This window comes from Salpingoeca rosetta, assembly GCF_000188695.1.
Source record: "Salpingoeca rosetta unplaced genomic scaffold supercont1.22, whole genome shotgun sequence".
In the NCBI taxonomy this organism is placed as follows: Eukaryota; class Choanoflagellata; order Craspedida; family Salpingoecidae; genus Salpingoeca; species Salpingoeca rosetta.
Window position 1 is genome coordinate 1,184,807 of NW_004754912.1, and position 20,777 is coordinate 1,205,583.

Genomic DNA, 20,777 nt, shown 5'->3' on the forward strand with positions numbered 1-20,777 from the left:
TACAGGTTGTTGTTGCTTTTGGTGTGATTTCTGTCCCCCATGTTCACGTCTTGTTCAGGATTACATGCTGTGTTACGTGGTTAAGTTGACTGTTTCTGTGTGTACTGCTTGTCGGAGGTGCAGCATCACAACAACACAGCGCCGTTCCTAGCATCATCGTGAAGCTGAGTAGATTACACCAGCCAACAAAGCGAGCCCAACGACAGCAAAACTCTTTGTTTGGACAAAGGCAGGGCACAGCACGGCCGTACAACTCCAACAACGCTTGCAGTGAGTTGGTGGTGTTGTTGATGGGATGGTAGTGGTGAGAAGCCACGACCATCAATCATCGGAGAATGCACACACAAGGAGCACAGCAGAGCAACACGTCAAAAAGGGGGGGGGGTGGATGCAAGGGAAGGAAAGAGAACCTAGAAGCTGCCGCGTAAGCGGGGCAGAGGAGGGAAGCTAAAATGCATGAAGGAATACACGGCGAAGCATGAAGCCACACAGGCGTGGACGAGAGAAGGAAGAAGGAAGGGTCAAAACACCAAGCAACAAGCATCAGGTATTGAAGCAAAGCAGAATGTAGAGTGCACAGGGTAACGAGTGCATTAGCAGAGGAGAAGCAACAACAGCCTGTAACCTGGGGCAACAAGCAAAGAGATGGAGATAAGAGGGGATATAAAGCAAGCAGGCATAGAATAGACGGTGTCTTAACGAAGCAAAAACAATGACATGAAAGCCGAGGGTTGATTACACGGAAAGTGATTTGAGGTGACACACGATGTGGTGGTAACCACGATGAGAGGAGGAGGAGGAGGAGGGGTGTGTGGTACGTGTCGTGTCACCAAGCAAGGTGGAAGAGTTTCTTGAGCGTGGATGCCTTACTGCCACCCTTCTTCGGCACATGTGGCGCCTCAGACGGGCACCTGCACGCAATGGAGATGCATGGAGGGCGCGGGGGGGGAACAGAAAGAATTGAATGTGAGACACTGGTGGGGAAGCAACGAGGGGGGACCAGTTAGGGCCAATGCACACACACACACACACACACACACACACACACCACAACACACCACACACACGCACGAAGGGGAATGGTGGCAAGCGCAAATGCACAAATGCGCAGAAGACAACAAAACACCACCACCACCATCAGCAGGAGAAGCGAGTACGCACTTTGCAACGACGCCAATCAGATACTTTGACCAGAGCTGCTTCTTCGACTTGGACGAGTGAAAGTCAAAGTCGCGCGTGACATCTGTGCCGCCTTTGCGGATGATGCTGTTTGTAGGAGCAGAGGAGGGGGATTTTTTTGGGGGGGGGGAGGGAATTGTGGTTGGTGGAGAGGGAAAGTGATGAGTTGGTTGAGAGGTGCGTTGAAGCACATGAATGGGCATGGTGATGGCAACTTGGTGATGTGTCATTGCACGAATGTCTCGCATGTAAGACATTCACCCATCAAACACACACACACACACACAAACATACATACACACACAACACACGCACACGCACACACATACACATACACAAACATACATACGCACACACACACACACACGCACACACACACAAGCAGCATTGGTTGCTTACGCTTGCATGCCAGCGCGGTGGAAGTCGTTGCGCACAAACGCCGTCACGTCATACACCTTGCGATGCGCAACCAGCCAGCAGTCACTGGCCCTGCATGGTTTTGTTTCATTCATGTGCATGGCGAACAAGGAGAGTTAGCGGCATGTTGTTGACTCCTTGTCACATTTTGAAGACACACACAGATACGCACACAATGACACACACACACACAGACAGACACACAACACTACTCGTGCGTTTGGCCACTCACGAGTTGTGTCGCTGAACTTGGCACATGGTGAAGACGTTCTTCTGGCAGCCGCGGCCACGGCGAGAGCAGGCGCGCTTCTCAACATGCTTCGCCTTTAGCGTGCATGCATCGCAGGAGGGAAGGCCGCACACGTCATCGCAGTCCGGGCAGGCGTCGCACATTGGGTCACGAAACACGGCGCCAACGTCGACGCCAATCGAATAGGACGAGTCGCCGTGCGCACTGCTCGTGCTGGTGTTGCGGGAGCTTCGCCGCCGCGGCCTCGCCGACGACGACGACGACGATGATGCAGCTGCGGTCGACGCAGCTGTGGAAGCTGGAGAGGAAGCGGAGTCAGATGGTGCCGGGACGTAGGCTGCGAGGGGGACAGGGGTGGCGGGTTTCGTTGCTGCGGTCGCCGCCATTGTCAGAGATTGGCGGAGATGCGCAGACGTGTCGGGCGGCATGGCGGCGTTTGTGTTGGCGCTGGAAACAGGATTACACCCAGAGCAGATGCCTGATGGGCACGAGTGACAGCGCTTGGCGGGCGAAGCAGGGACTGTGGGATTGCTGCTGCTGCCGCCGTTGATGCGCTGGGCGACGGAGAGGTGGAGCGCGTTGTCAAGCTTTGCGGCGAGGGCGTGGCCTGTCTCTGGACGAGGGTGGCTGTGGTGGTGTTGGCGTGAGAGCAGGCAATCGCAGTTCTCACACGGCTGCAGCGCGCAGTCGTTGCTCTCCTCGTCGTCGAACACGGAAGACATTGGGTGTTTGGTTGAGATGCGGAGCAGGGCAATAAATGGAGGTGTGGAGAGGGAAGGGGGCAGCGGATGAACGAGATCGCTGCTTCTTCTGTTGCGGGAAGCGGGCTGTTGTGTGTTGCTTGAGTAATGGAGCACAGTCAACGGGTGTGATGTGACACAGGTTGGTGTTGGTGTTGGTTGGTTGGCTGGTTGGGGTGAGCGTGGTGGTGTGATGATGATACGCGTGTGGCGAGCGCGAAGTGAGAGAGCGCGACAGCAGGTGTGCGATTACGAAAACAGCACACACCAGCCAGCGAAGCAAAGCTGACGACGGCTGTTGCGGCAAATGTGGAATGGCATGACGCAAACACCGCCGATTTTTGCGTGCATACTTCCTAAACTTTCGTGGTGTCATGAAATGCGCGACAGGCGACAGACAGACATACATCTACACAGACTGGTTGGGATGGTTGGAGAGGTTCCGAGTGTGTTGCTTCTGTTGGTTGGAGGGGTGGGTTGGTTGGTGAGCTGTGCTGGTTGGCTGATGTTGGGTGCAAGACGTGAGGCACAGTGGTGGGTGAGAGCAAAGACAAAAGACAACAACATGTATGTCAACGACGATACGTATAAGCATGGCGATGTCGTGCTGATATTGTATTTATTGTGTGTAACAACGGCGACAGGAAAGCAATGAATCCAAACCAACACATGGCAAAAACAGAACAGAAGCGATGAAGCAACGCAAGCAAAAAGGACCTGTGGAAGGCGGCGAGGGTGGAATAGAAGGGCAGACGTGCATGGCACATCACAACAGAGGAAGAGAGAGAGACGCACACAACGCACACCAACAAACACACACGTACACACACAAATACACCAACGCACACACACACACACACACACGCACACGTATACACGTTCACACACACACGTTCACAAGCATGTCAAAACCACAACGCAGAGTACACAGTACATGCTAGCTATGCGGCTGCACTTGATGCAGCAGCGTGCATGTGTTCTGCGACAGCAAGCACATCTTGGGTGTGCGCGCGCTCAGCCGGGTCTGGAATAATGCATCGCTTCACAAGCGTCCGCAACTGGTGGTGGTGGTGGTAATGGTGGTGGTGATGTGGGTGGTGGTGGTGATGTGGGTGGTGGTGGTGAACGTAAAGAGAAAAATAACGAGGGATCAGGGAAAGGGGGCGTGAGGGGAAGAACGTAAGAGCGTGTGTGTGGTCGACAGGAAACAGCACCAGGAGGATGCAAGCAGGTTGGCGCAGGTATACAGCAGGTATACACACGCAGACACGCAAACCAACAAACACACACAAACGCACAAACACACACACACAAACACACACAAACACACTGTCACGCACACGCAACAAACCCACAAACATACGCGTACCTCCTCCGAGTAGACGTCGCTGGGGAGCGGGGGATACGCGCACTTGTCAATCTTGCGGCAGAGGGAGTAGAGGTTGAGCTGGTCGCCATAGAACGGCGACTGCAACGCCGCCATCTGTGCACACACACACACACACACATGTGTGTGTGTGGATAATACAAGGAAGGGAGTCAGTGCTTTGGTCGGGATAAAGCTATATGCACGCAACGCACGCGCATGCACACACACACACACACACAAACAGATTTTCACACACACAAACAAGATACACACACGCATACACACTGACACACATACAGACATGCACGCACCTCGTAGAGGAGGCAGCCGAGGGACCAGATATCGGATGCAAAGTCGTAGGGCTGCTCACGGATGCGTTCAGGTGACATGTAGTACGGCGTGCCAACAAGCGACATGGCGACAGTGGTGCGGGAACTGAAGTACCGACTGAGGCCAAGGTCCCCAAGCTTGACCGTGCCGTCGGCCGTGATGAACACGTTCGCAGGCTTGATGTCTGTTGGGTTGGTGTAGGAGGGGCGGCAGTGAATGCGGGGTGTAAACATACGTGAGTGTGTGTGAGTGTGTGTGAGTGTGTGTGAGTGTGTGTGTGTGTGTGAGTGAGAGTGAGTGAGTGAGTGAGTGTGCGAGTGAGTGAGTGAGTGTGCGAGTGAGTGTGAGTGAGTGAGTGAGAGTGAGTGAGAGTGAGTGTGTTCAACGTGGGCATGAGCGATCGACACAAGAGAGGCAGCAGAGACAGTGGAGGTCTTGCCAAAGGCTCACCTCTGTGCATGACACGACGCGAGTGCATGTGATCGAGAGCACGGCAGATTTGCACAAAGTAGCGCCTTCAACAAAAATGGGTATGCGTGTGTGTGCGTACAAGAGGGTGAGAGTTAGTGCACATGCGTGTGAAAACATGTGCGTGTGCGAGTGTGCGTGTGTGCGTGTGCTGGTGTGTGCACGAGGTATTCGTGAATGTGCGTGTGTGGTAAAGCAGTCAGCACAACAGCTGTGCAGAAACAGTATCGTGCACGTGCACCCGCACTGCAGGTGGAGGACAAGAGGTACATGCGCGCCATACCAGATTGCGGGCTCTGGAATGAGGCGACGTTGCTTCTTAAAGTGCTGTTGTGGTGCACAAGCAATTACAGCGCGCCACACCGGTCAACATTCGAGGACACAGATGGGTCTCGCTTCCCCACAAGCAAACGAACAAGCGACAAAGCAGGCGACAAAGCAAGCCAGCGTGTGCGTACACACGCACAAAGACAAGGAACAAACATGTCCACACACACACACACACAAACGTAAACACAAACACACAAACACACAAACACACAAACACACACACACACACAACAGGTGTGCGACCTTGATCATACGGGAGAGGTCACCGGCATCGGCAAGCTCAAGGACAATGTTCAGCTGGACCACACGCATGGAAGGGACGCAATCAGCAAGCACAGTCACGTGTGCACAAGTAAGCAAGCAAGGCGGCAAACAACTAAACGTACAGCTAAACAAAATACACACACCCATACAAGATACCCACACAAGACACCCACACACACACACACACACACACACACAAGACACACACAGCGCATGCTGGCTGCACCTCGTTGTTGGCAATGAAGGACGCGAGATACTTGATAATGTTTGGGTGGTCAAGGGATTTGAGCAGGTCAATTTCCCTGATGCAGTCTTGTCTTGCCTTGGCATCAAGCATCTCAAAGATCTGCGCGCGCGCAAACCATCGTTTTGTGGTGAAAGGAACAAGAAGAAATCGTGTGGTGGGTCAGAAGATACCCGCATGGAACAAGAACTTGGCCAAGGCAACGTTGCATGACATGCCACAGCGTTCAAACAAAACTCGCACGTACACACACACACACACACACACACACACACACACACACACACACACACACACACACACACACACACACACACACACAAACACACACAAGCGCGCACGACGCACATGCGTTCACACAACACGCACAACGCACATGCGTTCACACAACACGCACAACGCACACAAAGATTGAAACACAAACAAACACGCACAACGCACACAGACACATGCACACACACCTGAACTTTCTTGAAGGCGACAAGCTGGTTGTTCACGAGGCAACGAGCCTTGTACACCACAGAGAACTGCCCGCGGCCAATCTTCTTCTCAATCTGGTAGTTGGCAATGTCGCCGTAGATGTCTGCCATTGACGACGAAGCCGTGTCCACATCCATGCCCGTGTCCATGGTTGTGTGTAGGCGTATATGCGGGGATGTGTACGCGTGTGTGCGTGTGTGCAGAGAGCTCTGATTGGTAGCAGGGCAAGCGAGAAAGGTCCTGTGTGCGTTCTGCAACAAGCGCCGTCAAGCAGTACTAGTAGTAGTAGTAGTAGTAGTAGCAGCAGCAGCAGCAGCAGTGGTTCCGCAAATGTGGTCACCAGCAAGGGAGCGATGAATGTCATGAGCAACAAGGCAAACTTGTGAGATGCACGATCACAAGTGAAGGCGATGAACCGTACCACATCACATCACAAACGTGAACTGCCACGAGAAAGGAGCAGGGCAGTTGCGCCAGTCCGGGCTACAGGAGCACATGCATGCATGTCATTGTACACCACACCGCAGCACAGCACAGCACAGCACGACGCACCAGCACGACGCACCAGCAAGACGCACCAGAGCAAGACGCGAGCGATTGGTTGGCAGGCAGGCGAAGCAGCAGTTGTTGTTGTTTTGGTTGAAAACTCAGTTGCGACACCACAAAGTGTAGCGGATACAGCGAGGCCAATGATGATGATGATGAATGGTGGTGGTGGTGGGGAGCAGCAAGGCATGGGTGGTGATGGTGGTGATGGGAATGAGAGACACAGCAGCGGTGGGAGTCATGAACACGGCGGTGATGGGTACAGCCAACAGGACGACGCTGGGGAAGGTTCGGCAACAATGACAACGGCAGAAACACCGCGATCAACAGCCATGGATGTGGAAGAAGAGCAAGATGAAGCAGACGAGGAGCAGCAGACCACTACTACTGGTGCGTCTTCATCGCGCATGAGTACGCTGCGGTTTCGCATGAGGCGGAACAGGAACAACGACTCCACGAGCAGTAGTGGCAGCACCACACGACGGAAGAGGAGAACACAAGTCCTTGGTGGGCGCACTGAGGAAGAGGCAAATCAAGACATCCTGTATCTGCCCTGGTGTCGCCCGCCGTTTGCGAGGCAGCAGGGCTTCGACTACGAAAACTACGCCCGCAGACCAGTCATCTCCTCATACCTGGTCCTGGACCTCACGGTTGCGCGGGCCCTAGCAAACCTCGGCAACGCCTACGACAAACCAGAGGCGGACATTGGCCGCATCGACGTCTTCATCCTCCTCTTCCTGCCCATGTACGGCGGTGAAAGCCCGTGGTGCTGTGGAGAGCGCCGGGAGGGTTGGAGTTAAGGGATGAAGGATGGCGAAGACAACACGCCCATTCACCTGATGCTTGTGTAGTTGTCATAGATCACAAAATGTGTGTGCGCAAGCAGTGTTCTTGGGCGCCTTGTGGCTCCACACTTGTTGTTCTCCTCACGTGCTGTGACCCCTTTGGTCTTCTTGAACAGTTTCTGGCAGTGGCTGAAGACCTCGCACATCACCAACCGCTTCGATGTGGAAGACTTTGTGTCCACCATCCTCTTTGCCGTGAACATGGTCTTGATGAGCTACGTCGGGGTCAACATCGGCACCTGTGCCACCCGATTCTTCGAGGACGCGGACAGATGTCCACAATACACAGGTGCAGTCGCGTTGCGTGCGTAAGCGTGAATGTGTGTGTTCGTGTGTGTATAAGCGTGAATGTGAGAGAGAGCGTATATAAATAAATGTGTGTGTGTGTACATATGTGGGTGGGTTTGAATGCGTACACGCGCATGTGTGTAATGTGCACGTGTGTTTGCATGTGTGCATGTGCATGTGTGTGTGTGCGTGAATGCGTCGATGCGACTGCATTTGTGCCAACCAGACATCAGATCACGTGCTTACTATTGCCATGTTACCTGTGTGCCACCTGCTGACAGGGAGCTTGACGGGCCTGCGGGCAGTGCATTTGTTTCATCTGTTGTATGCCTTCCACTTCAACCGCCGCTTCAAGCGATTCTTCTACAGACAGGTGCAGCCGCGGCCATTGTGGTGTGTTGTATGTGTGTGTGTGTGTGTGTGTGTGTGTGTGTGTGTGTGTGTGTGTGTGTGTGTGTGTGTGAAAAAGAAGAAGGGGGGGGAGCAACCCATGGCTTGCGTGCGTGTGTGCGTGTGTGTGTGCGCAGCTGTGTATTGCGTGCGTCTGCACGTTCGCTATTGTGCACACATGCCCTTGGGCGTGCCGAACACTTGCCGCTGCGTCGACGTTGAGCAAGATCACCGCCACCTCCATCTCCCCCTCCCCATCATCATCGCTGCTCATCTCTGCTGTATTGCTTGCGCGGCGCGTACAGATCTTCATTGAGAGTCTTGTCCTTCTCTTGTGGGCCATCACCTCCATGCTCAACGATGCAACAGAGAGTGCGTTGCACTGCGAGAGCGCGCGCGTGTGCGTGTGTGTTTATATGTGTGTGCGCGTGTGTGTTTGTTTGTATATGTGCGATACCATGTGTATGATTGCGTAAAGTTCTTTGCATTCATATGCCCCTTCAGTCACCCCTCCTCCTCTATCTCTCTCATCCCCTCCACCCTGCACCAAATCTTCCCATCACCACCGCAGCCATGTGGTGGGTGACAATCAGCTTTGAGTTGATTGCGTTTGTGGTTCCGCACTTCTTTCCCCCGCAGTTCGCCCTCAAGCCCGAGGAACGCGTCCCGCTCCACCCAGACCTGTGAGCAGCAATTGTCGTGACGGGCGGTGGTGGCGGTGAAGTGGTGATGTTCGTGGTGATACTTCTTTGTGATGTGGCGTGGTAGAGACCAGCACCTACTGTTGCTTACTCCACCACCTACTGCTGCTTACTCCACCACCACCACCACCACCACCACCACCACCACCACCACCACCATCATCATCGATTGACAGGCTCGCGTCGCGTCACCGCCGGTTTGCGAGTATGGCGCTGGCGTTTGTTGCCGGCCGTGCCATCGTCAACCTCAAGTGCGCCCCATCATGGCACTGCACCCCTGTCCAGTGTTGTTGAGCGTGGTGGTAGTGATGGTGGTGGTGGTGATGGTGATGTGCAGTTGGGAATGGCGTAACTCGCTGTGCACACCTCTGCTTCCCCTCATCCTCATCCTCATCCTCACAAACACTTTCCACCGCCACCGCCATGCTGGTCGCGTCGTGCAGCGACGCAGAGACGTTTTTCACATCACAGGAAGCGTTTCGCATTGTGCTCACCGTCCTCATTGTCGTCGGCCTCAAGGTGACACACACACGCACACACACACACACGCACACACGCATGCACATACACACATACACACACGCACGCACGCACATGGTTGTGTGACGATCCTCTCTCTCGACGTTCGTCTGCCCCACCACACCACCACACCAGCCTGTCTTTGCATCACCACACCGCCCCATCACCACATTACCCCTCTCACCCCTCTCGCCAACGCCAATGTCTCCAGCTGCAATACTTTGACTTGGTGGATGTTGACCGGCCCACCGCCTCCAGTGCATATGCGTCCAGACACCCGCTCGTTAGGTACGTACAAACACACAGAGAGAGAGAGAGAGAGACAGAGACAGAGAGAGAGAGAGAGAGAGACACACACACAGAGAGACAGAGAGACAGAGACACAGAGACACAGAGACACAGAGACAGAGACAGAGAGACAGAGACAGAGAGACAGAGACAGAGAGACAGAGAGACACAGAGACAGAGAGAGACAGAGAGAGACAGAGAGAGACAGAGAGAGCAACAGCATGGCGGTGGCAATGCTGGCACTTGTGCGAACACGTGTATCGCTGGTGCATGTGCGTGTTTGTGCTGTGTTTCACTCAGCTGCCATGATCCTTGGTAACCTTGTGCAATGCTAAACAACAACAATAACAACACCAACACCACAACAACAACAACAACCACCCCCCCCCCATCGCTTGCTCCGCTCGGCGCCACCAGGACACAGGAGCACGACCGATATCGCGTTGCGTGGGAAGTGTCGCACTTCTTCCTCAATGTTGGCACCGTGCTCGTCGGCAGCACGCTCAGCGACTTTGTTGGTTCGTCAGCCCGCGTTGCCTCTTCAGGGCCGAGGGCGTGATGTGGGATGGGTCTGTGTGTGTGTGTGTGTGTGTGTGTGTGTGTGTGTGTCTGTGTGAGCGTGTGTCTGTGTCGTCTTGTGTGTCTGTGTATGTGCAGGAGGGTGTGTATCTGTGGCAGTGTCGGTGTCTGTGTCTATGTCCACGTGTTGCGGAGTGGATACGCGCATATGCACATGTATGGGTTGGAAGGAGCATCCGGTTGTGCTCGTGTTAGTTGGGATTGGTGTGTACTTGCATGCATGCACTCCCAATGCGTGATACAACGTGCGTCTTACCGTGCATGCGCCACCACCTCGTTCCATGCCCCATCAAGGTTCGAATTCGAGCCTGCGGCGGTACTGGCTTTGCCGCCCGCTCGCCTGCGCATCCCTCGTCACTGTCTTCCAGGTCCGCACCTGTGTGTGTGTGTGTGTGTGTGTGTGTGTGTGTGTGTGTGTGTGTGTGTGTGTGTGTGTGTGTGTGTGTGTGTGTGTGTGTGTGTGTGTGTGTGTTTTGGGGGTGTAGAGTAAGAGATGCACACAGTTAACGTGAACTGCCGCTCAACTTGCTCTGGCGTGGCGCTCACTGCTCGTCATGTGGTTGGCATATTTCCCTCCTTCACCACCACCATCACCACCACCACCACCACCATCATCACCATCACCACCACCACCATCATCATCACCACCACCACAGCAAGTGCTGTCCTCCGGTGGGCTGGGCGGCTACCGAAAGCGGCGGTTTCGGAAGCAAAGCCGCATCCTCTTCCGTCTCGTTGGCATCCTCGTCACCTTCATCATCCCAGATGTCATCACAGTCAAGTCGTGAGTCGATGGTGCCTGTGCCGATATGCTTGTGTGTGTGTGTGTGTGAGTGTGTGTGTATGTATGTATGTGTGTGTGTGTGTGTGTGTGTGCACCACACCCATTTATTTGTCAGTCTGCACATGCGTTCTTTCTGCAACACCCCCACCCCCTTTCTTCAACTGCCTTAACGTTCTCACAACCACCGGTTGCGGGCTGCAGGGTGCAGGACAACACATTCGCGGCGCTGGTGGTGCTCTGGTTCGTCTTCACCGTCGTCTTTGACCTCTGGGCACGCATGCCAAGCAAGGACAAGGTACCACGCATGAACAACACACACAAACACACATACACATACACACACAAGTACACACATACACACACATGTGCAGTTCATGTGTTGTTGCCTGCTGACTGTCGTCACTGCTACTGTATGTGATCAAGAACGGTTTCGCCTGCTCACCGCAAGCTTCACCATCACCATCACCACCACCAACTACTCTAGATTGCCTTCAACAACACGGCGACATCCGAGCAGTCAACGCTGCAGACACAGCTGCTCGAACAACCCTAGCGCCCGTGCACACACACACACACACATACATGTGCACACGCACATATTCACAACTATGCATTTCTCCTTTTTCTCGTTCTTCGTCGCACTAGCCCTCATAATCAACATGTTCGATGATGTGAGTACGGCAAACACATGAACAACAGATAGAACAGCTGTACTGCCCTTGGGCTTGGCGTGATTTGTGTGTGCGTGTGCATGGCTGAAACTGGTGATGTTTGGGGGGGGGTTGATGGTTTTCGCTTCTATTGCAAGGCACGAAAGGGCATGTGTACACTCAGACAAGCGAGAGAACATTGTTTCAACTGCACCCCATTATCTTCAATAACAAAACCACACACTCACGCACTCCCTTCCTGCGTGTCATTGCTTCTCGCTCTTGCTTTTCTTGTTCTTCTTGTTCTTCTTGTCCTTGGCTGGCTTTTTCGCTTTTGACGTCTTCTCTGCCATTACCGCTGTGCTGCCTTCCTTGCCCTCCCCCTTCTTCTGTTTCTTCTTGCTTTTCTTTGCCACTTGTTCACCGCTGTCACTTTCGTTGCTTTCACTCGCACTCTTTCTCCTCTTCTCTTTCTTCTCTTTCTTCTCCTTCTTATCGTCTTGCTTCTTCTTGGTCTTCTTTGCCTTCTTTTCTTTGCTCTTCTTGCTCTCCTTTCCCTCCTTGCCGGCATCCCCACCTTCCGCCTTGTCCTCCTTGTCCTTCTTCTCCTCATGTGCCTTGGCCTTTCGCTTCTCCTTCTTGTTCTTCTTCTTCTTGCTCTTCTTGTCGCTGCTTGCTTGCTTCGCCCGCTTCGCTGCTGGCTCTCCACCACTCTCCCCTGCACTGCCATCATCACCATCATCATCACCATCATCGTCGCCTTTCTTCTTGTTCTTCTTCTGCTTCTTCGTTTTCTTGCTCTTCTTCGTCAATGCATCTGCCGTCGCGCCATCGCTGCCGCTGCTCGTGGTGGTGCTGGTGCCCTCGTCATCACTGCTCGCGCTGCCACTGCTGTTGGTGCTGCTTGTCTTGTCTGCTGCTGCAGGGGCCGTGCCTTGCTTCCGCGCCAGCTTTGCTGTGAAGTAGTCCAGCACGCTCGTTGTCCGCGTGATTGTTGTCACGCCGTGCCGGGCATCCTCTTCCACCGTGCCACCTGCGCCGCCTTTCTCTGCCGCGGTGTCGTCACTGCTGTTGTTGCATCCATTGGGGCCCTCAATAGACGATTCCCGCTCTCCTTGCCGCCTCTCTGGCCGCACCGTGTTTTCGCCCAGAATGCAGCTCAGGTCTTCCTTGGAGTACGAGCTCACGTCCTTTGCCCGCTTGAACCGCGAGTACAGCACGCGCGAGCGCATGCTGGGTGCCTTCTTTGGCCTGCTGCCGTCATTGTCACCGTCGCCACCGCTGTTCAGGCCAGCAAGGACACTGGCAAAGTCGTCCTGTGTCTTGAGCCAGTTCATGTCCGTGTCATTGTTGGCGCCAACGCCTGCAGACACGCGAAGGAGGAGGGGAGGGAGGGAAGCAAGAGAAAAAGGAGGAGGAGAGAGGCAAGGGGGGCGTAGTACATATTTGGTGAGCATCTACTGAACAGCAGTGCAAACTTCAAAACAGCAGTTGCATTACAGCAGTGCTGCGGCGGAAACAGAGGCACTGCACGGTTGGATGGAGAGTTCATGGCATGCGCACCGAGAAAGTTGGACTTTTTGCGAATCTTGACGTGGGAGGTCTGTCCGCTTGCACGTGCCCCGAGACCTTGTCCTTTCTGCCACCCCATGGACTGCAGCATACGAAAGCCAAACTTGCTTTCGTCTGTGCGTTTCGGCCAAAACCCAAACAAGACAAGCAGGCAAGAGTGAGCTGCGTGCGTTTGCGTGTTGTGCGTGTTTGTGTTGGCTATGCGCATATTCCGCAAACCACACAAAGAACAAACACAGACTCGCGCATGATCGCTTGAACACACAAAAACAACACACACACACACAATCACGCATACACACGCAAACACAGGCCTGCGCACAGTGCACGAACAAACAGCGCACCTTTGGCCCACGTTGTTCCTTGAGGATCACTGCTCCATGTGGAGCGTGCCTTTGGCTGTGCCATCGACATGATGACGGTTAGTGCTTCAGCTAGCTGTCTATGTTGCGTATCACAGCAAACGTACACGCAACGAGGTGGTAGCCAATCGATTGCTCGCTCACTCCCGATGTCTGTCGTGTGCACTGTCAGCCGTCTGCCCGTGTCTGCCGTCTGGTCTTCTTCTCGCTCACTCAACACGAGGAGGACACGCACGCGATGATGCTTGTGTTTGCTCCTGCACACGTGCTGGCGTTGTGTTGTGCGCGAAAAAAAAAATGATGGAGGAATGAAAAAAAGAACGTGTTTGATTCGATGCACATAGTGTTCCTGACCACGAGGATTTGTGAAAGATTTTCGCGGATGCGGAATTGGTTGTCATAGCTGTCAAAACTGACTGCTCAGCGCGGGAATTTTCGAATTTTGAGGTTTGAGGGTTTTGTGCAGCAGCAGCGAGTGCAGTCTCCCACTTCCCCTCCTCCTTCCGCCAGACCACAAACACCACCAGCACCAACCTCCCGCGCAACCCCCGGCAGATACACACCCCCGACCGACCATTGATCCTCAAAGCAGGTCAGCACCACCAGTACAAGGACCAACGACGACGACGACGATAGCCACAGCCACAGCCACAGCCACAGCAACAGCAACGACAGCAACGACGACAGCAACGACGACAGCCACACGTGAAATCGCCTCGCCCTCCTCTTCGCTTCACTCACGGAACTCGCGTAGGTCAACTACAACTCGTCGCAACACAACAGGTGCGTTGGTTGGTCGGCTGCTTCTACGCAGAGCGAGCTTCTCGTTGTCGTGGTTGTTGTTGTTGTTGAAGTGGTGGTGGTGGTGGTGAGAGGTAGACTCGATGTGTTCGTTCCCATCGCAATGCTCGCTAGCGAACAACAGCTTCACAAGCAGCCACATGCAAACGACCTCGTGTCTGTAGCGCCGCAGCATCAAGCCTGCCCATCATCATAAGCATCATCAGCTGCAGCCCCACCACCATCATCACCAAGAGACACCTCATGACCAGCCCCATCACTTTCATCATCTTCAGCCGCAGCCTCGTGTGGCTTGATCATTTCGTTTCACTCACATACGGTCCTGGCACCTTGTTCTCGTTTCTGCGGATGTGTATGTGTGTGTGTGTGTGTGTGTGTGTAGACCGTCAACCATGACTAGTTTGCGTCCCCATGTGCCCAAGACATATGCCGCCCCCACCTCTGGGGTGACCAAGCATTCGTCCCGCTCCAGCACCATTCCAGACACCATCTATGACAAGCACACGGGCTCCAAATACGTGCGCGGCAGCTTCCTCGGAAAGGTTCGACACATCTTCTGAGGCCTGTGTGTGTGTGTGTGTGTGTGTGTGTGTGTGTGTGTGTGTGTGTGTGTGTGTGTGTGTGTGGGTTGTGTGTGTGTGTGGTGTGTTGTGTGTGTGTGTGTGTGTGGATGCGTGTGTGTGGATGCGTGTGTGTGGATGTGGTGTGTTGCCTGGGTGGGTGTGCGCGGCCTTGTGTCTCTGCGCTATCTGCCTGAGGACGACAAACCATGCACCACACCCTAGGCATGCAATACTGCACACGCCCTTGCAATCACTGACCCTTGAATCAATCTCACATCGTCGCACATCATCATCATCATCATCATCATCATCATCATCATCATCATCATCATCATCATCATCATCATCATCATCTCTGCAGGGTGGCTTTGCGTACTGTTACAAGCTCACAGATGTCAAGACCAAGAAGGTCTACGCAGGCAAGATTGTGTCAAAGGCCACTCTTACCAAGCACCGCGCTAAGGAGAAGGTCAGTGGCACCAGCACTATCTTGTTTGCTCTCATGTGAGCGCGTGTCTGCTGTCGTGTAAACGGCTGGCCGCTACGCCACACCAAGCCGGTCCATGCCCAGTCCATCCCCTTCAAGCCACTTCTGCCTCTGTAACGCTCTCTGAATGCCATTGCAATGCACTCGCATCCACTCCCACATCCTTGCCACGTCGCTCCCACTGCCCTCACACATGTCAATGTCTGTGCGCTGCAGCTCCGCTCCGAGATTCAGATCCACAAGAGCCTGAGGCACAAGCACGTCGTTGACTTTCACAGCTTCTTTGAGGACGAGAACAACGTCTACATTCTCCTTGAGCTGTGCCCCAACCAGGTGTGTGTGTGTGCAGGTTGTGCGTGCGTGTGTGCAGGTTGTGCGTGTGTGTGTATGTGAGTGTGTGTGTGTGTGTGTGCACGCGTTAGTGCGTGTGTGTAGGCTGTGTGTAGGTTGTGTGTGTGTTATTGCGGAAAGTGTGTTGCAGTGTAACACATTACGCTTGTCATGTTGGCACCCGTTACGACGCCCAATGCTCACATGGTCCACGATCATGACCACCACCAACCGTGCGCAGTCGATGATGGAGCTGCACAAGCGCCGCCGGGCGCTGACGGAGGCCGAGGCGCGCTACTACCTCGTGCAGATTGTGCTGGCCACCAAGTACATGCACAAGCGCAAGGTGATCCACCGTGACCTCAAGCTGGGCAACCTCTTCCTCGGGTCGCGCATGGACGTCAAGGTTGGCGACTTTGGTCTCGCCACCACCGTCACATACGACGGCGAGCGCAAGAAGTGAGTCACGCACGGGGATGCTGGTGGTGCTGTTACTGCCATTATTGCTGTTACTACTGTTGCTGTGACTGTCTTGCCTGGTGCGCGTGGTTGTACGCAATCACACACGCACACACACAAACAACAACGAACATAAGCCCCCCTCCCACGCAAACATCACACACCCAATGCTAACCCTGGTCCCCTACGCCACCTTGGCATTCCCCCTGCACACAGGACGCTGTGTGGAACACCAAACTACATTGCGCCCGAGATTCTTGAAGGACGACAGGGCCACAGCTTTGAGGTGGACGTGTGGTCGATTGGCTGCATCCTGTACACGCTGCTGGTGGGTAAGCCCCCATTTGAGACGCGCGACATCAAGACAACCTACCGCAAGATCCGCCACAACGACTACAACATCCCTGCCGCCGCCAAGGTGACAAGCGACGCGGAGAATCTGATTCGCAACCTGCTGCACCCGGAGCCCACCAAGCGGCCAAGCCTTGACGCAATCCTCGAGCACCCGTTTGTCACCGCCCACTTTGTGCCGGCCACGCTGCCTGTGAGCGCGCTGACGGTGCGTCCCACCTTCAGCGGCACCCCCGCCATGGCTGTGCACGACCTTGTTGATGGCGACAGCCACCACCACGCGCACCCCCGCGCGCAGGCACCGGCAGCAGTGCACGACACGCGTCGTGGCGCATCAGGCGCAAAGGCGACGCGGCAGCCACTCAGCAGCATCAACAACCAGCTTCCAGGCACCACCACCACATCCGCACCCATGGTACGAGCCACGCAGATTTCTCGTCTGGTGTGCTGCTGCATGAGGGTGGAGGGAGAGGGAGAGAGAAGGAAGAAGAGAGGGGCAGAGTGTGTGCGGCAAGGGGGAGGGGATGAGGAGAGCAAGAAATTGACTGGAGACGGTGAAGTCTGAAACTGTTGTCAATGTGTTGTGCGCGTTCTCACCATTGTTGCCTTTGTTGCTGTCTAAACGATATCGCCTCCCACCCTCATCGCCGTATCTCTTGTCTCTCCCATCCTCGCCCCACCCCCCGCCTCCTTCCCGCTGCCTCACCTCAACAGAAGAAGGTGGCTGCTGCCCCGGTGCCGTCGTCATCATCGCGCTCCAAGCTCGAGAAACTCCACAAGCGCCTCTTCAACGTCACTGCCGAGCAGGCAAAGGCATCTACATCCTTCCTCCCAGGTAAGCAACTGTGCGTGTGTGTCTTCTGTGTGTGTGTGTGTGTGTGTGTGTGTGTGTGTGTGTGTGTGTGTGTGTGTGTGTGTGTGTGTGTGTGTGTGTGTGTGTGTTGTCGGCTTGCGCGCTGTGACGTGAAGGTTTCCTGACTGCTTCTTCTCCCCACTACCTCTCACCTTCCTCACACTTATGACCACCTTTTCCTCCTTGCTCCATTGTTTTGCCACCCCCTGCTTCCTCTCCTCTTGTCTCCGTCGTTTTGCCTTTGATGTCTACAGCCCCTGCGCCCTCTGCGGAGACGCGGCGCGGCGTTGCTGTGACCAAGTGGGTCGACTATTCGTTCAAGTATGGCCTTGGCTACCAGCTCTCTGACGGCACCGTTGGCGTCTTCTTCAACGACCACACCAAGATTGCCCTCGCCGCAGACCTCAAGTCAGTACCACGTGTTTGTGGATGCATCTGTGCGTGTGCGTATGCGCGAATGTGTGCCTGTGTGTCTGTATCTGCGTGTGCGCGTGCGTGCGTGCGTGTGTGTGTTTGTGTGTGTCTGTGTGCCTGTGTATCTGTACATGTGCGTATGCGCGTATGTATGTGCGTCTGTCCGCGGGTGTATTTGCGAGGTGATTGGGCCCTTGCTTCAACACTTGCCTTGTTGCGCACACGTTTGCATACACTCCCATCCAGCTCGTGTCACGCTTGCGCCGTACTCACGTGTGCACACACACACATACACACGCGCTTTCTTTTCCATTAGGCATGTTGAGTTTACGGACCGGGACTGCCGCGGTGGCAAGGTGACTTGCATGACGCTGGACGCATACCCTGATGAGCTCAATAAGAAGATCACCCTCCTCAAGTATTTCCGCGATTACATGAGGGAAAACCTGCAAGATGTGAGTGGCTTGGTCGTGTGTGACAATGATCGGGGTCATTCATGCTCCATGCACGTGTGCGTGTGTGGTCGCGCGTATGTGTGTGTGTGGTTGCTGGTTGTTGTGCTTTTGCTCTTGCGTCTCTCTCTCTCTCTCTGTGTCACACACACACACACACACACACACACACACACTCTCTCTCTCTCTCTCTCTGTCACACACACACACACACACACTCTCTCTCTCTGTCTCTGTCGACTTGACCCTCGCCTTCCCTCTTCCCATCTCAATTTTCTTTGTCCCTCTTCCCCCCCCCTGCTATGCTACGATAATCGACTCATCATTGTGCATGGGCTCTGCCACTGCCTCGTGTCTGTGCATACCCAGGGTCCCGATGCCATGCTTGCGGACAAGCGTGTGTATGAGCCTGGCCTGGCCGTCGTGAACAAGTGGCTGCGCACCAAGCACGCCATTGTTTTCCGCATGAACGTGGGCGTCGTGCAGGTCAACTTCTTTGACCACTCGAAGCTTGTGGTGAACGGGCCACGCGACACCGTCACCTTCATCAATACCGAGGGCGAGACCAACACGTACTTCCTGGACGACGTGGCCAAGAGCAACCACCCATCGCTGGAGAACCTCAGCTCGCGCCTGACATATGTCTCCGATATTGTTGACCACATGGTCTCCAAACAACGCAGCACTGCCACCACCAGCTCCGAGGCAACTGCGTAATTCCTCGGCTGTCGAGTGTGTGTGTGTGTGTATGTGTGTGTGTGCCTGTTTGTGCAGGGACGCCGTGTTTACCAGTCGTGCGAGATGCTGAGATGCATATGCACGCACTGTGTTTTCACACCAATGATCCCAATGTTCATTTGTTGTCCTGCACCCATTCCCATGAGCGTTTTCCCCCTCTTTGACTTTCATCTCTGCTTCTTGTTTTCTTCTCCCTCTCTTTTTTCTTTGTGTTTCCGCCTTTTATGAGCATGTGCGAGGTGATGAAGGTGTTGCCGTGGGGGGGGGGGGGGGTTGAGTCAGGTTGCATCGGTTGCTTGCCTGAATGGTTGGTTGGTTGTTTCGCACAGAAAGCATGAACGAGCAGCGTGTTGTGATTTTTCTTCCTCGATTCTTTGATTCGATGCTTCGAGTGGTGTTCAAAATGAATAAAACTGTTCATTTTTGAGCGGCTGCCAAATTCGACATTCCCTCCGTGTGATGATAATTTGTGAATATCTTTCATGTGCATCGAGCCGCACCGCAAAACAGCGTGGCACATGCCCTGAAAAATTGGCCCTCTGCTAATCCGCGTGTGTGAGAGTGTGCCTTTTTCCCCTTCCACCACCACCACGAGTGCAACCCCTGATACACGACCGCCAGGATGAAGGTGTCTGGTCAGGTGAGCTCTCCCCCACGTGTTGTGCTTGTGTGTGTGTGGCTGTGGCAGGGCTGTGTGTGTGTGTGGTTGTGGCTGTGGTTGTGGCTGTAGCTGTGGCTGTGGCTGTGGTTGTGGCTTTGGTTGAAGGTCTTTGCTTGGTGGATCCGTCGCCGAAGCTACGGCAGTGAACAGCAACAGCGAGGTGTGCACGCGCGTGTGCAGCCGTGGCTCAGGCAGGATGTTGCTGATGACGCTTGCTGATGCGAAACGACGCTCATCGACAACACCAGCTCCAGCTCCAGCTCCAGCTCCAGCTCCAGCTCCAGCTCCAGCTCCAGCTCCAGCTCCAGCTCCAGCTCCAGCACGCCCGCTCGTTGAGCGGTTTGGACCGGATGTGTGGAGATGATGGGGACTTGAAAAGGGTGCCGGTTCTATGGCATGTTTCACCACCACAGCCAGGCTCTGCCGCAACCACCACACAGTGGCTTTCGTGTGCTTCTTGTTGCTGGTGGTTGTTGCTGTCCACTGTGCCGCGTGCCCTTTCTGTGGAAGGTCGAACCCTTCCCCTCCGCGCCTGTTGTGCGCCACCACCAGCAGCACCTCACCGCTAACAACGTGTGTGTTGGTTCACTCACCATGTCTGTCGCTTGTCCCGTGTCTAACCTGTGTCGTGTCTCTCTCTTCTTCCCTCCCCCCTCCCTATCTCTCGTTGTTTCCTTTTCCCGCTTGCTTTTTTGGCAGCTGCGGCAATACGAGATCATCGGGCGCAAGCTCCCGACTGAGAAGGAGCCCGAGCAGCCGCTCTACAAGATGACCATCTTCGCTCCCAACGAGGTGGTCGCCAAGAGCCGCTTCTGGTACTTCCTGTCCCAGCTCAAGAAGATGAAGCGCTCCACCGGCCAGATTCTTCGCATCACCCGCATCCACGAGAAGCGAAGGGGTGTTGTCCGCAACTACGGCATCTGGCTCCGCTACGACTCTCGCTCCAACACACACAACATGTACCGCGAGTACCGTGACGTGTCCCTCGCCAACGCCGTCACCAACCTCTGTACGTTCCTTTGTTCTTTCAATGTCACGTGGAAGGGAGGAGAAAGAGGAGAAAGAGCGTTTGT

General features: G+C 54.6%; 6 protein-coding genes across 6 annotated transcripts in view; 3 read left to right on the plus strand and 3 right to left on the minus strand.

Annotated features, from left to right (window-relative positions):
- Positions 1-73: 73 nt before the first annotated feature.
- Positions 74-2,916, minus strand: PTSG_07489 (uncharacterized protein). Its single transcript, XM_004990938.1, has 4 exons — positions 1,829-2,916; positions 1,579-1,668; positions 1,162-1,266; positions 74-911 (listed from the first exon to the last, which is right to left on the minus strand). The coding sequence occupies exons 1-4, from the start codon at positions 2,566-2,568 to the stop codon at positions 827-829; spliced, it is 1,020 nt and encodes a 339-aa protein (XP_004990995.1). The 5' UTR covers positions 2,569-2,916; the 3' UTR covers positions 74-826.
- Positions 2,917-3,214: 298 nt separating this feature from the next.
- On the minus strand, positions 3,215-6,790 carry PTSG_07490 (NEK/NEK6 protein kinase). The gene is made up of 9 exons (XM_004990939.1): positions 6,650-6,790; positions 6,053-6,347; positions 5,574-5,693; positions 5,327-5,380; positions 5,037-5,080; positions 4,736-4,800; positions 4,267-4,469; positions 3,956-4,069; positions 3,215-3,644 (listed from the first exon to the last, which is right to left on the minus strand). The coding sequence occupies exons 2-9, from the start codon at positions 6,218-6,220 to the stop codon at positions 3,528-3,530; spliced, it is 885 nt and encodes a 294-aa protein (XP_004990996.1). The 5' UTR covers positions 6,221-6,347; positions 6,650-6,790; the 3' UTR covers positions 3,215-3,527.
- PTSG_07491 (uncharacterized protein) lies at positions 6,751-11,720 on the plus strand. Its single transcript, XM_004990940.1, has 13 exons — positions 6,751-7,362; positions 7,579-7,751; positions 8,032-8,123; positions 8,446-8,512; positions 8,712-8,823; positions 9,018-9,092; positions 9,285-9,360; positions 9,572-9,648; positions 10,066-10,166; positions 10,522-10,595; positions 10,884-11,011; positions 11,213-11,306; positions 11,496-11,720. Exons 1-13 carry the CDS (start codon positions 6,761-6,763, stop codon positions 11,562-11,564), a joined length of 1,740 nt encoding a protein of 579 aa, XP_004990997.1. The 5' UTR covers positions 6,751-6,760; the 3' UTR covers positions 11,565-11,720.
- Positions 11,721-11,739: 19 nt separating this feature from the next.
- PTSG_07492 (uncharacterized protein) lies at positions 11,740-13,879 on the minus strand. Its single transcript, XM_004990941.1, has 3 exons — positions 13,578-13,879; positions 13,225-13,347; positions 11,740-13,024 (listed from the first exon to the last, which is right to left on the minus strand). The coding sequence occupies exons 1-3, from the start codon at positions 13,645-13,647 to the stop codon at positions 11,928-11,930; spliced, it is 1,290 nt and encodes a 429-aa protein (XP_004990998.1). The 5' UTR covers positions 13,648-13,879; the 3' UTR covers positions 11,740-11,927.
- Positions 13,880-14,081: 202 nt separating this feature from the next.
- Positions 14,082-19,321, plus strand: PTSG_07493 (PLK protein kinase). The gene is made up of 10 exons (XM_004990942.1): positions 14,082-14,378; positions 14,779-14,938; positions 15,321-15,428; positions 15,663-15,779; positions 16,018-16,235; positions 16,452-17,001; positions 17,301-17,421; positions 17,694-17,847; positions 18,170-18,308; positions 18,675-19,321. The coding sequence occupies exons 2-10, from the start codon at positions 14,789-14,791 to the stop codon at positions 19,020-19,022; spliced, it is 1,905 nt and encodes a 634-aa protein (XP_004990999.1). The 5' UTR covers positions 14,082-14,378; positions 14,779-14,788; the 3' UTR covers positions 19,023-19,321.
- Positions 19,322-19,610: 289 nt separating this feature from the next.
- The window catches only part of PTSG_07494 (ribosomal protein L18a), a 1,989-nt gene continuing 822 nt past the window's right edge, over positions 19,611-20,777 (plus strand). The window contains exons 1-2 of the mRNA XM_004990943.1: positions 19,611-19,683; positions 20,404-20,713. Coding sequence (XP_004991000.1) covers positions 19,666-19,683; positions 20,404-20,713 — 328 coding nt within the window. The 5' untranslated portion in view covers positions 19,611-19,665. The remainder of the gene's footprint in view (positions 19,684-20,403; positions 20,714-20,777) is intronic.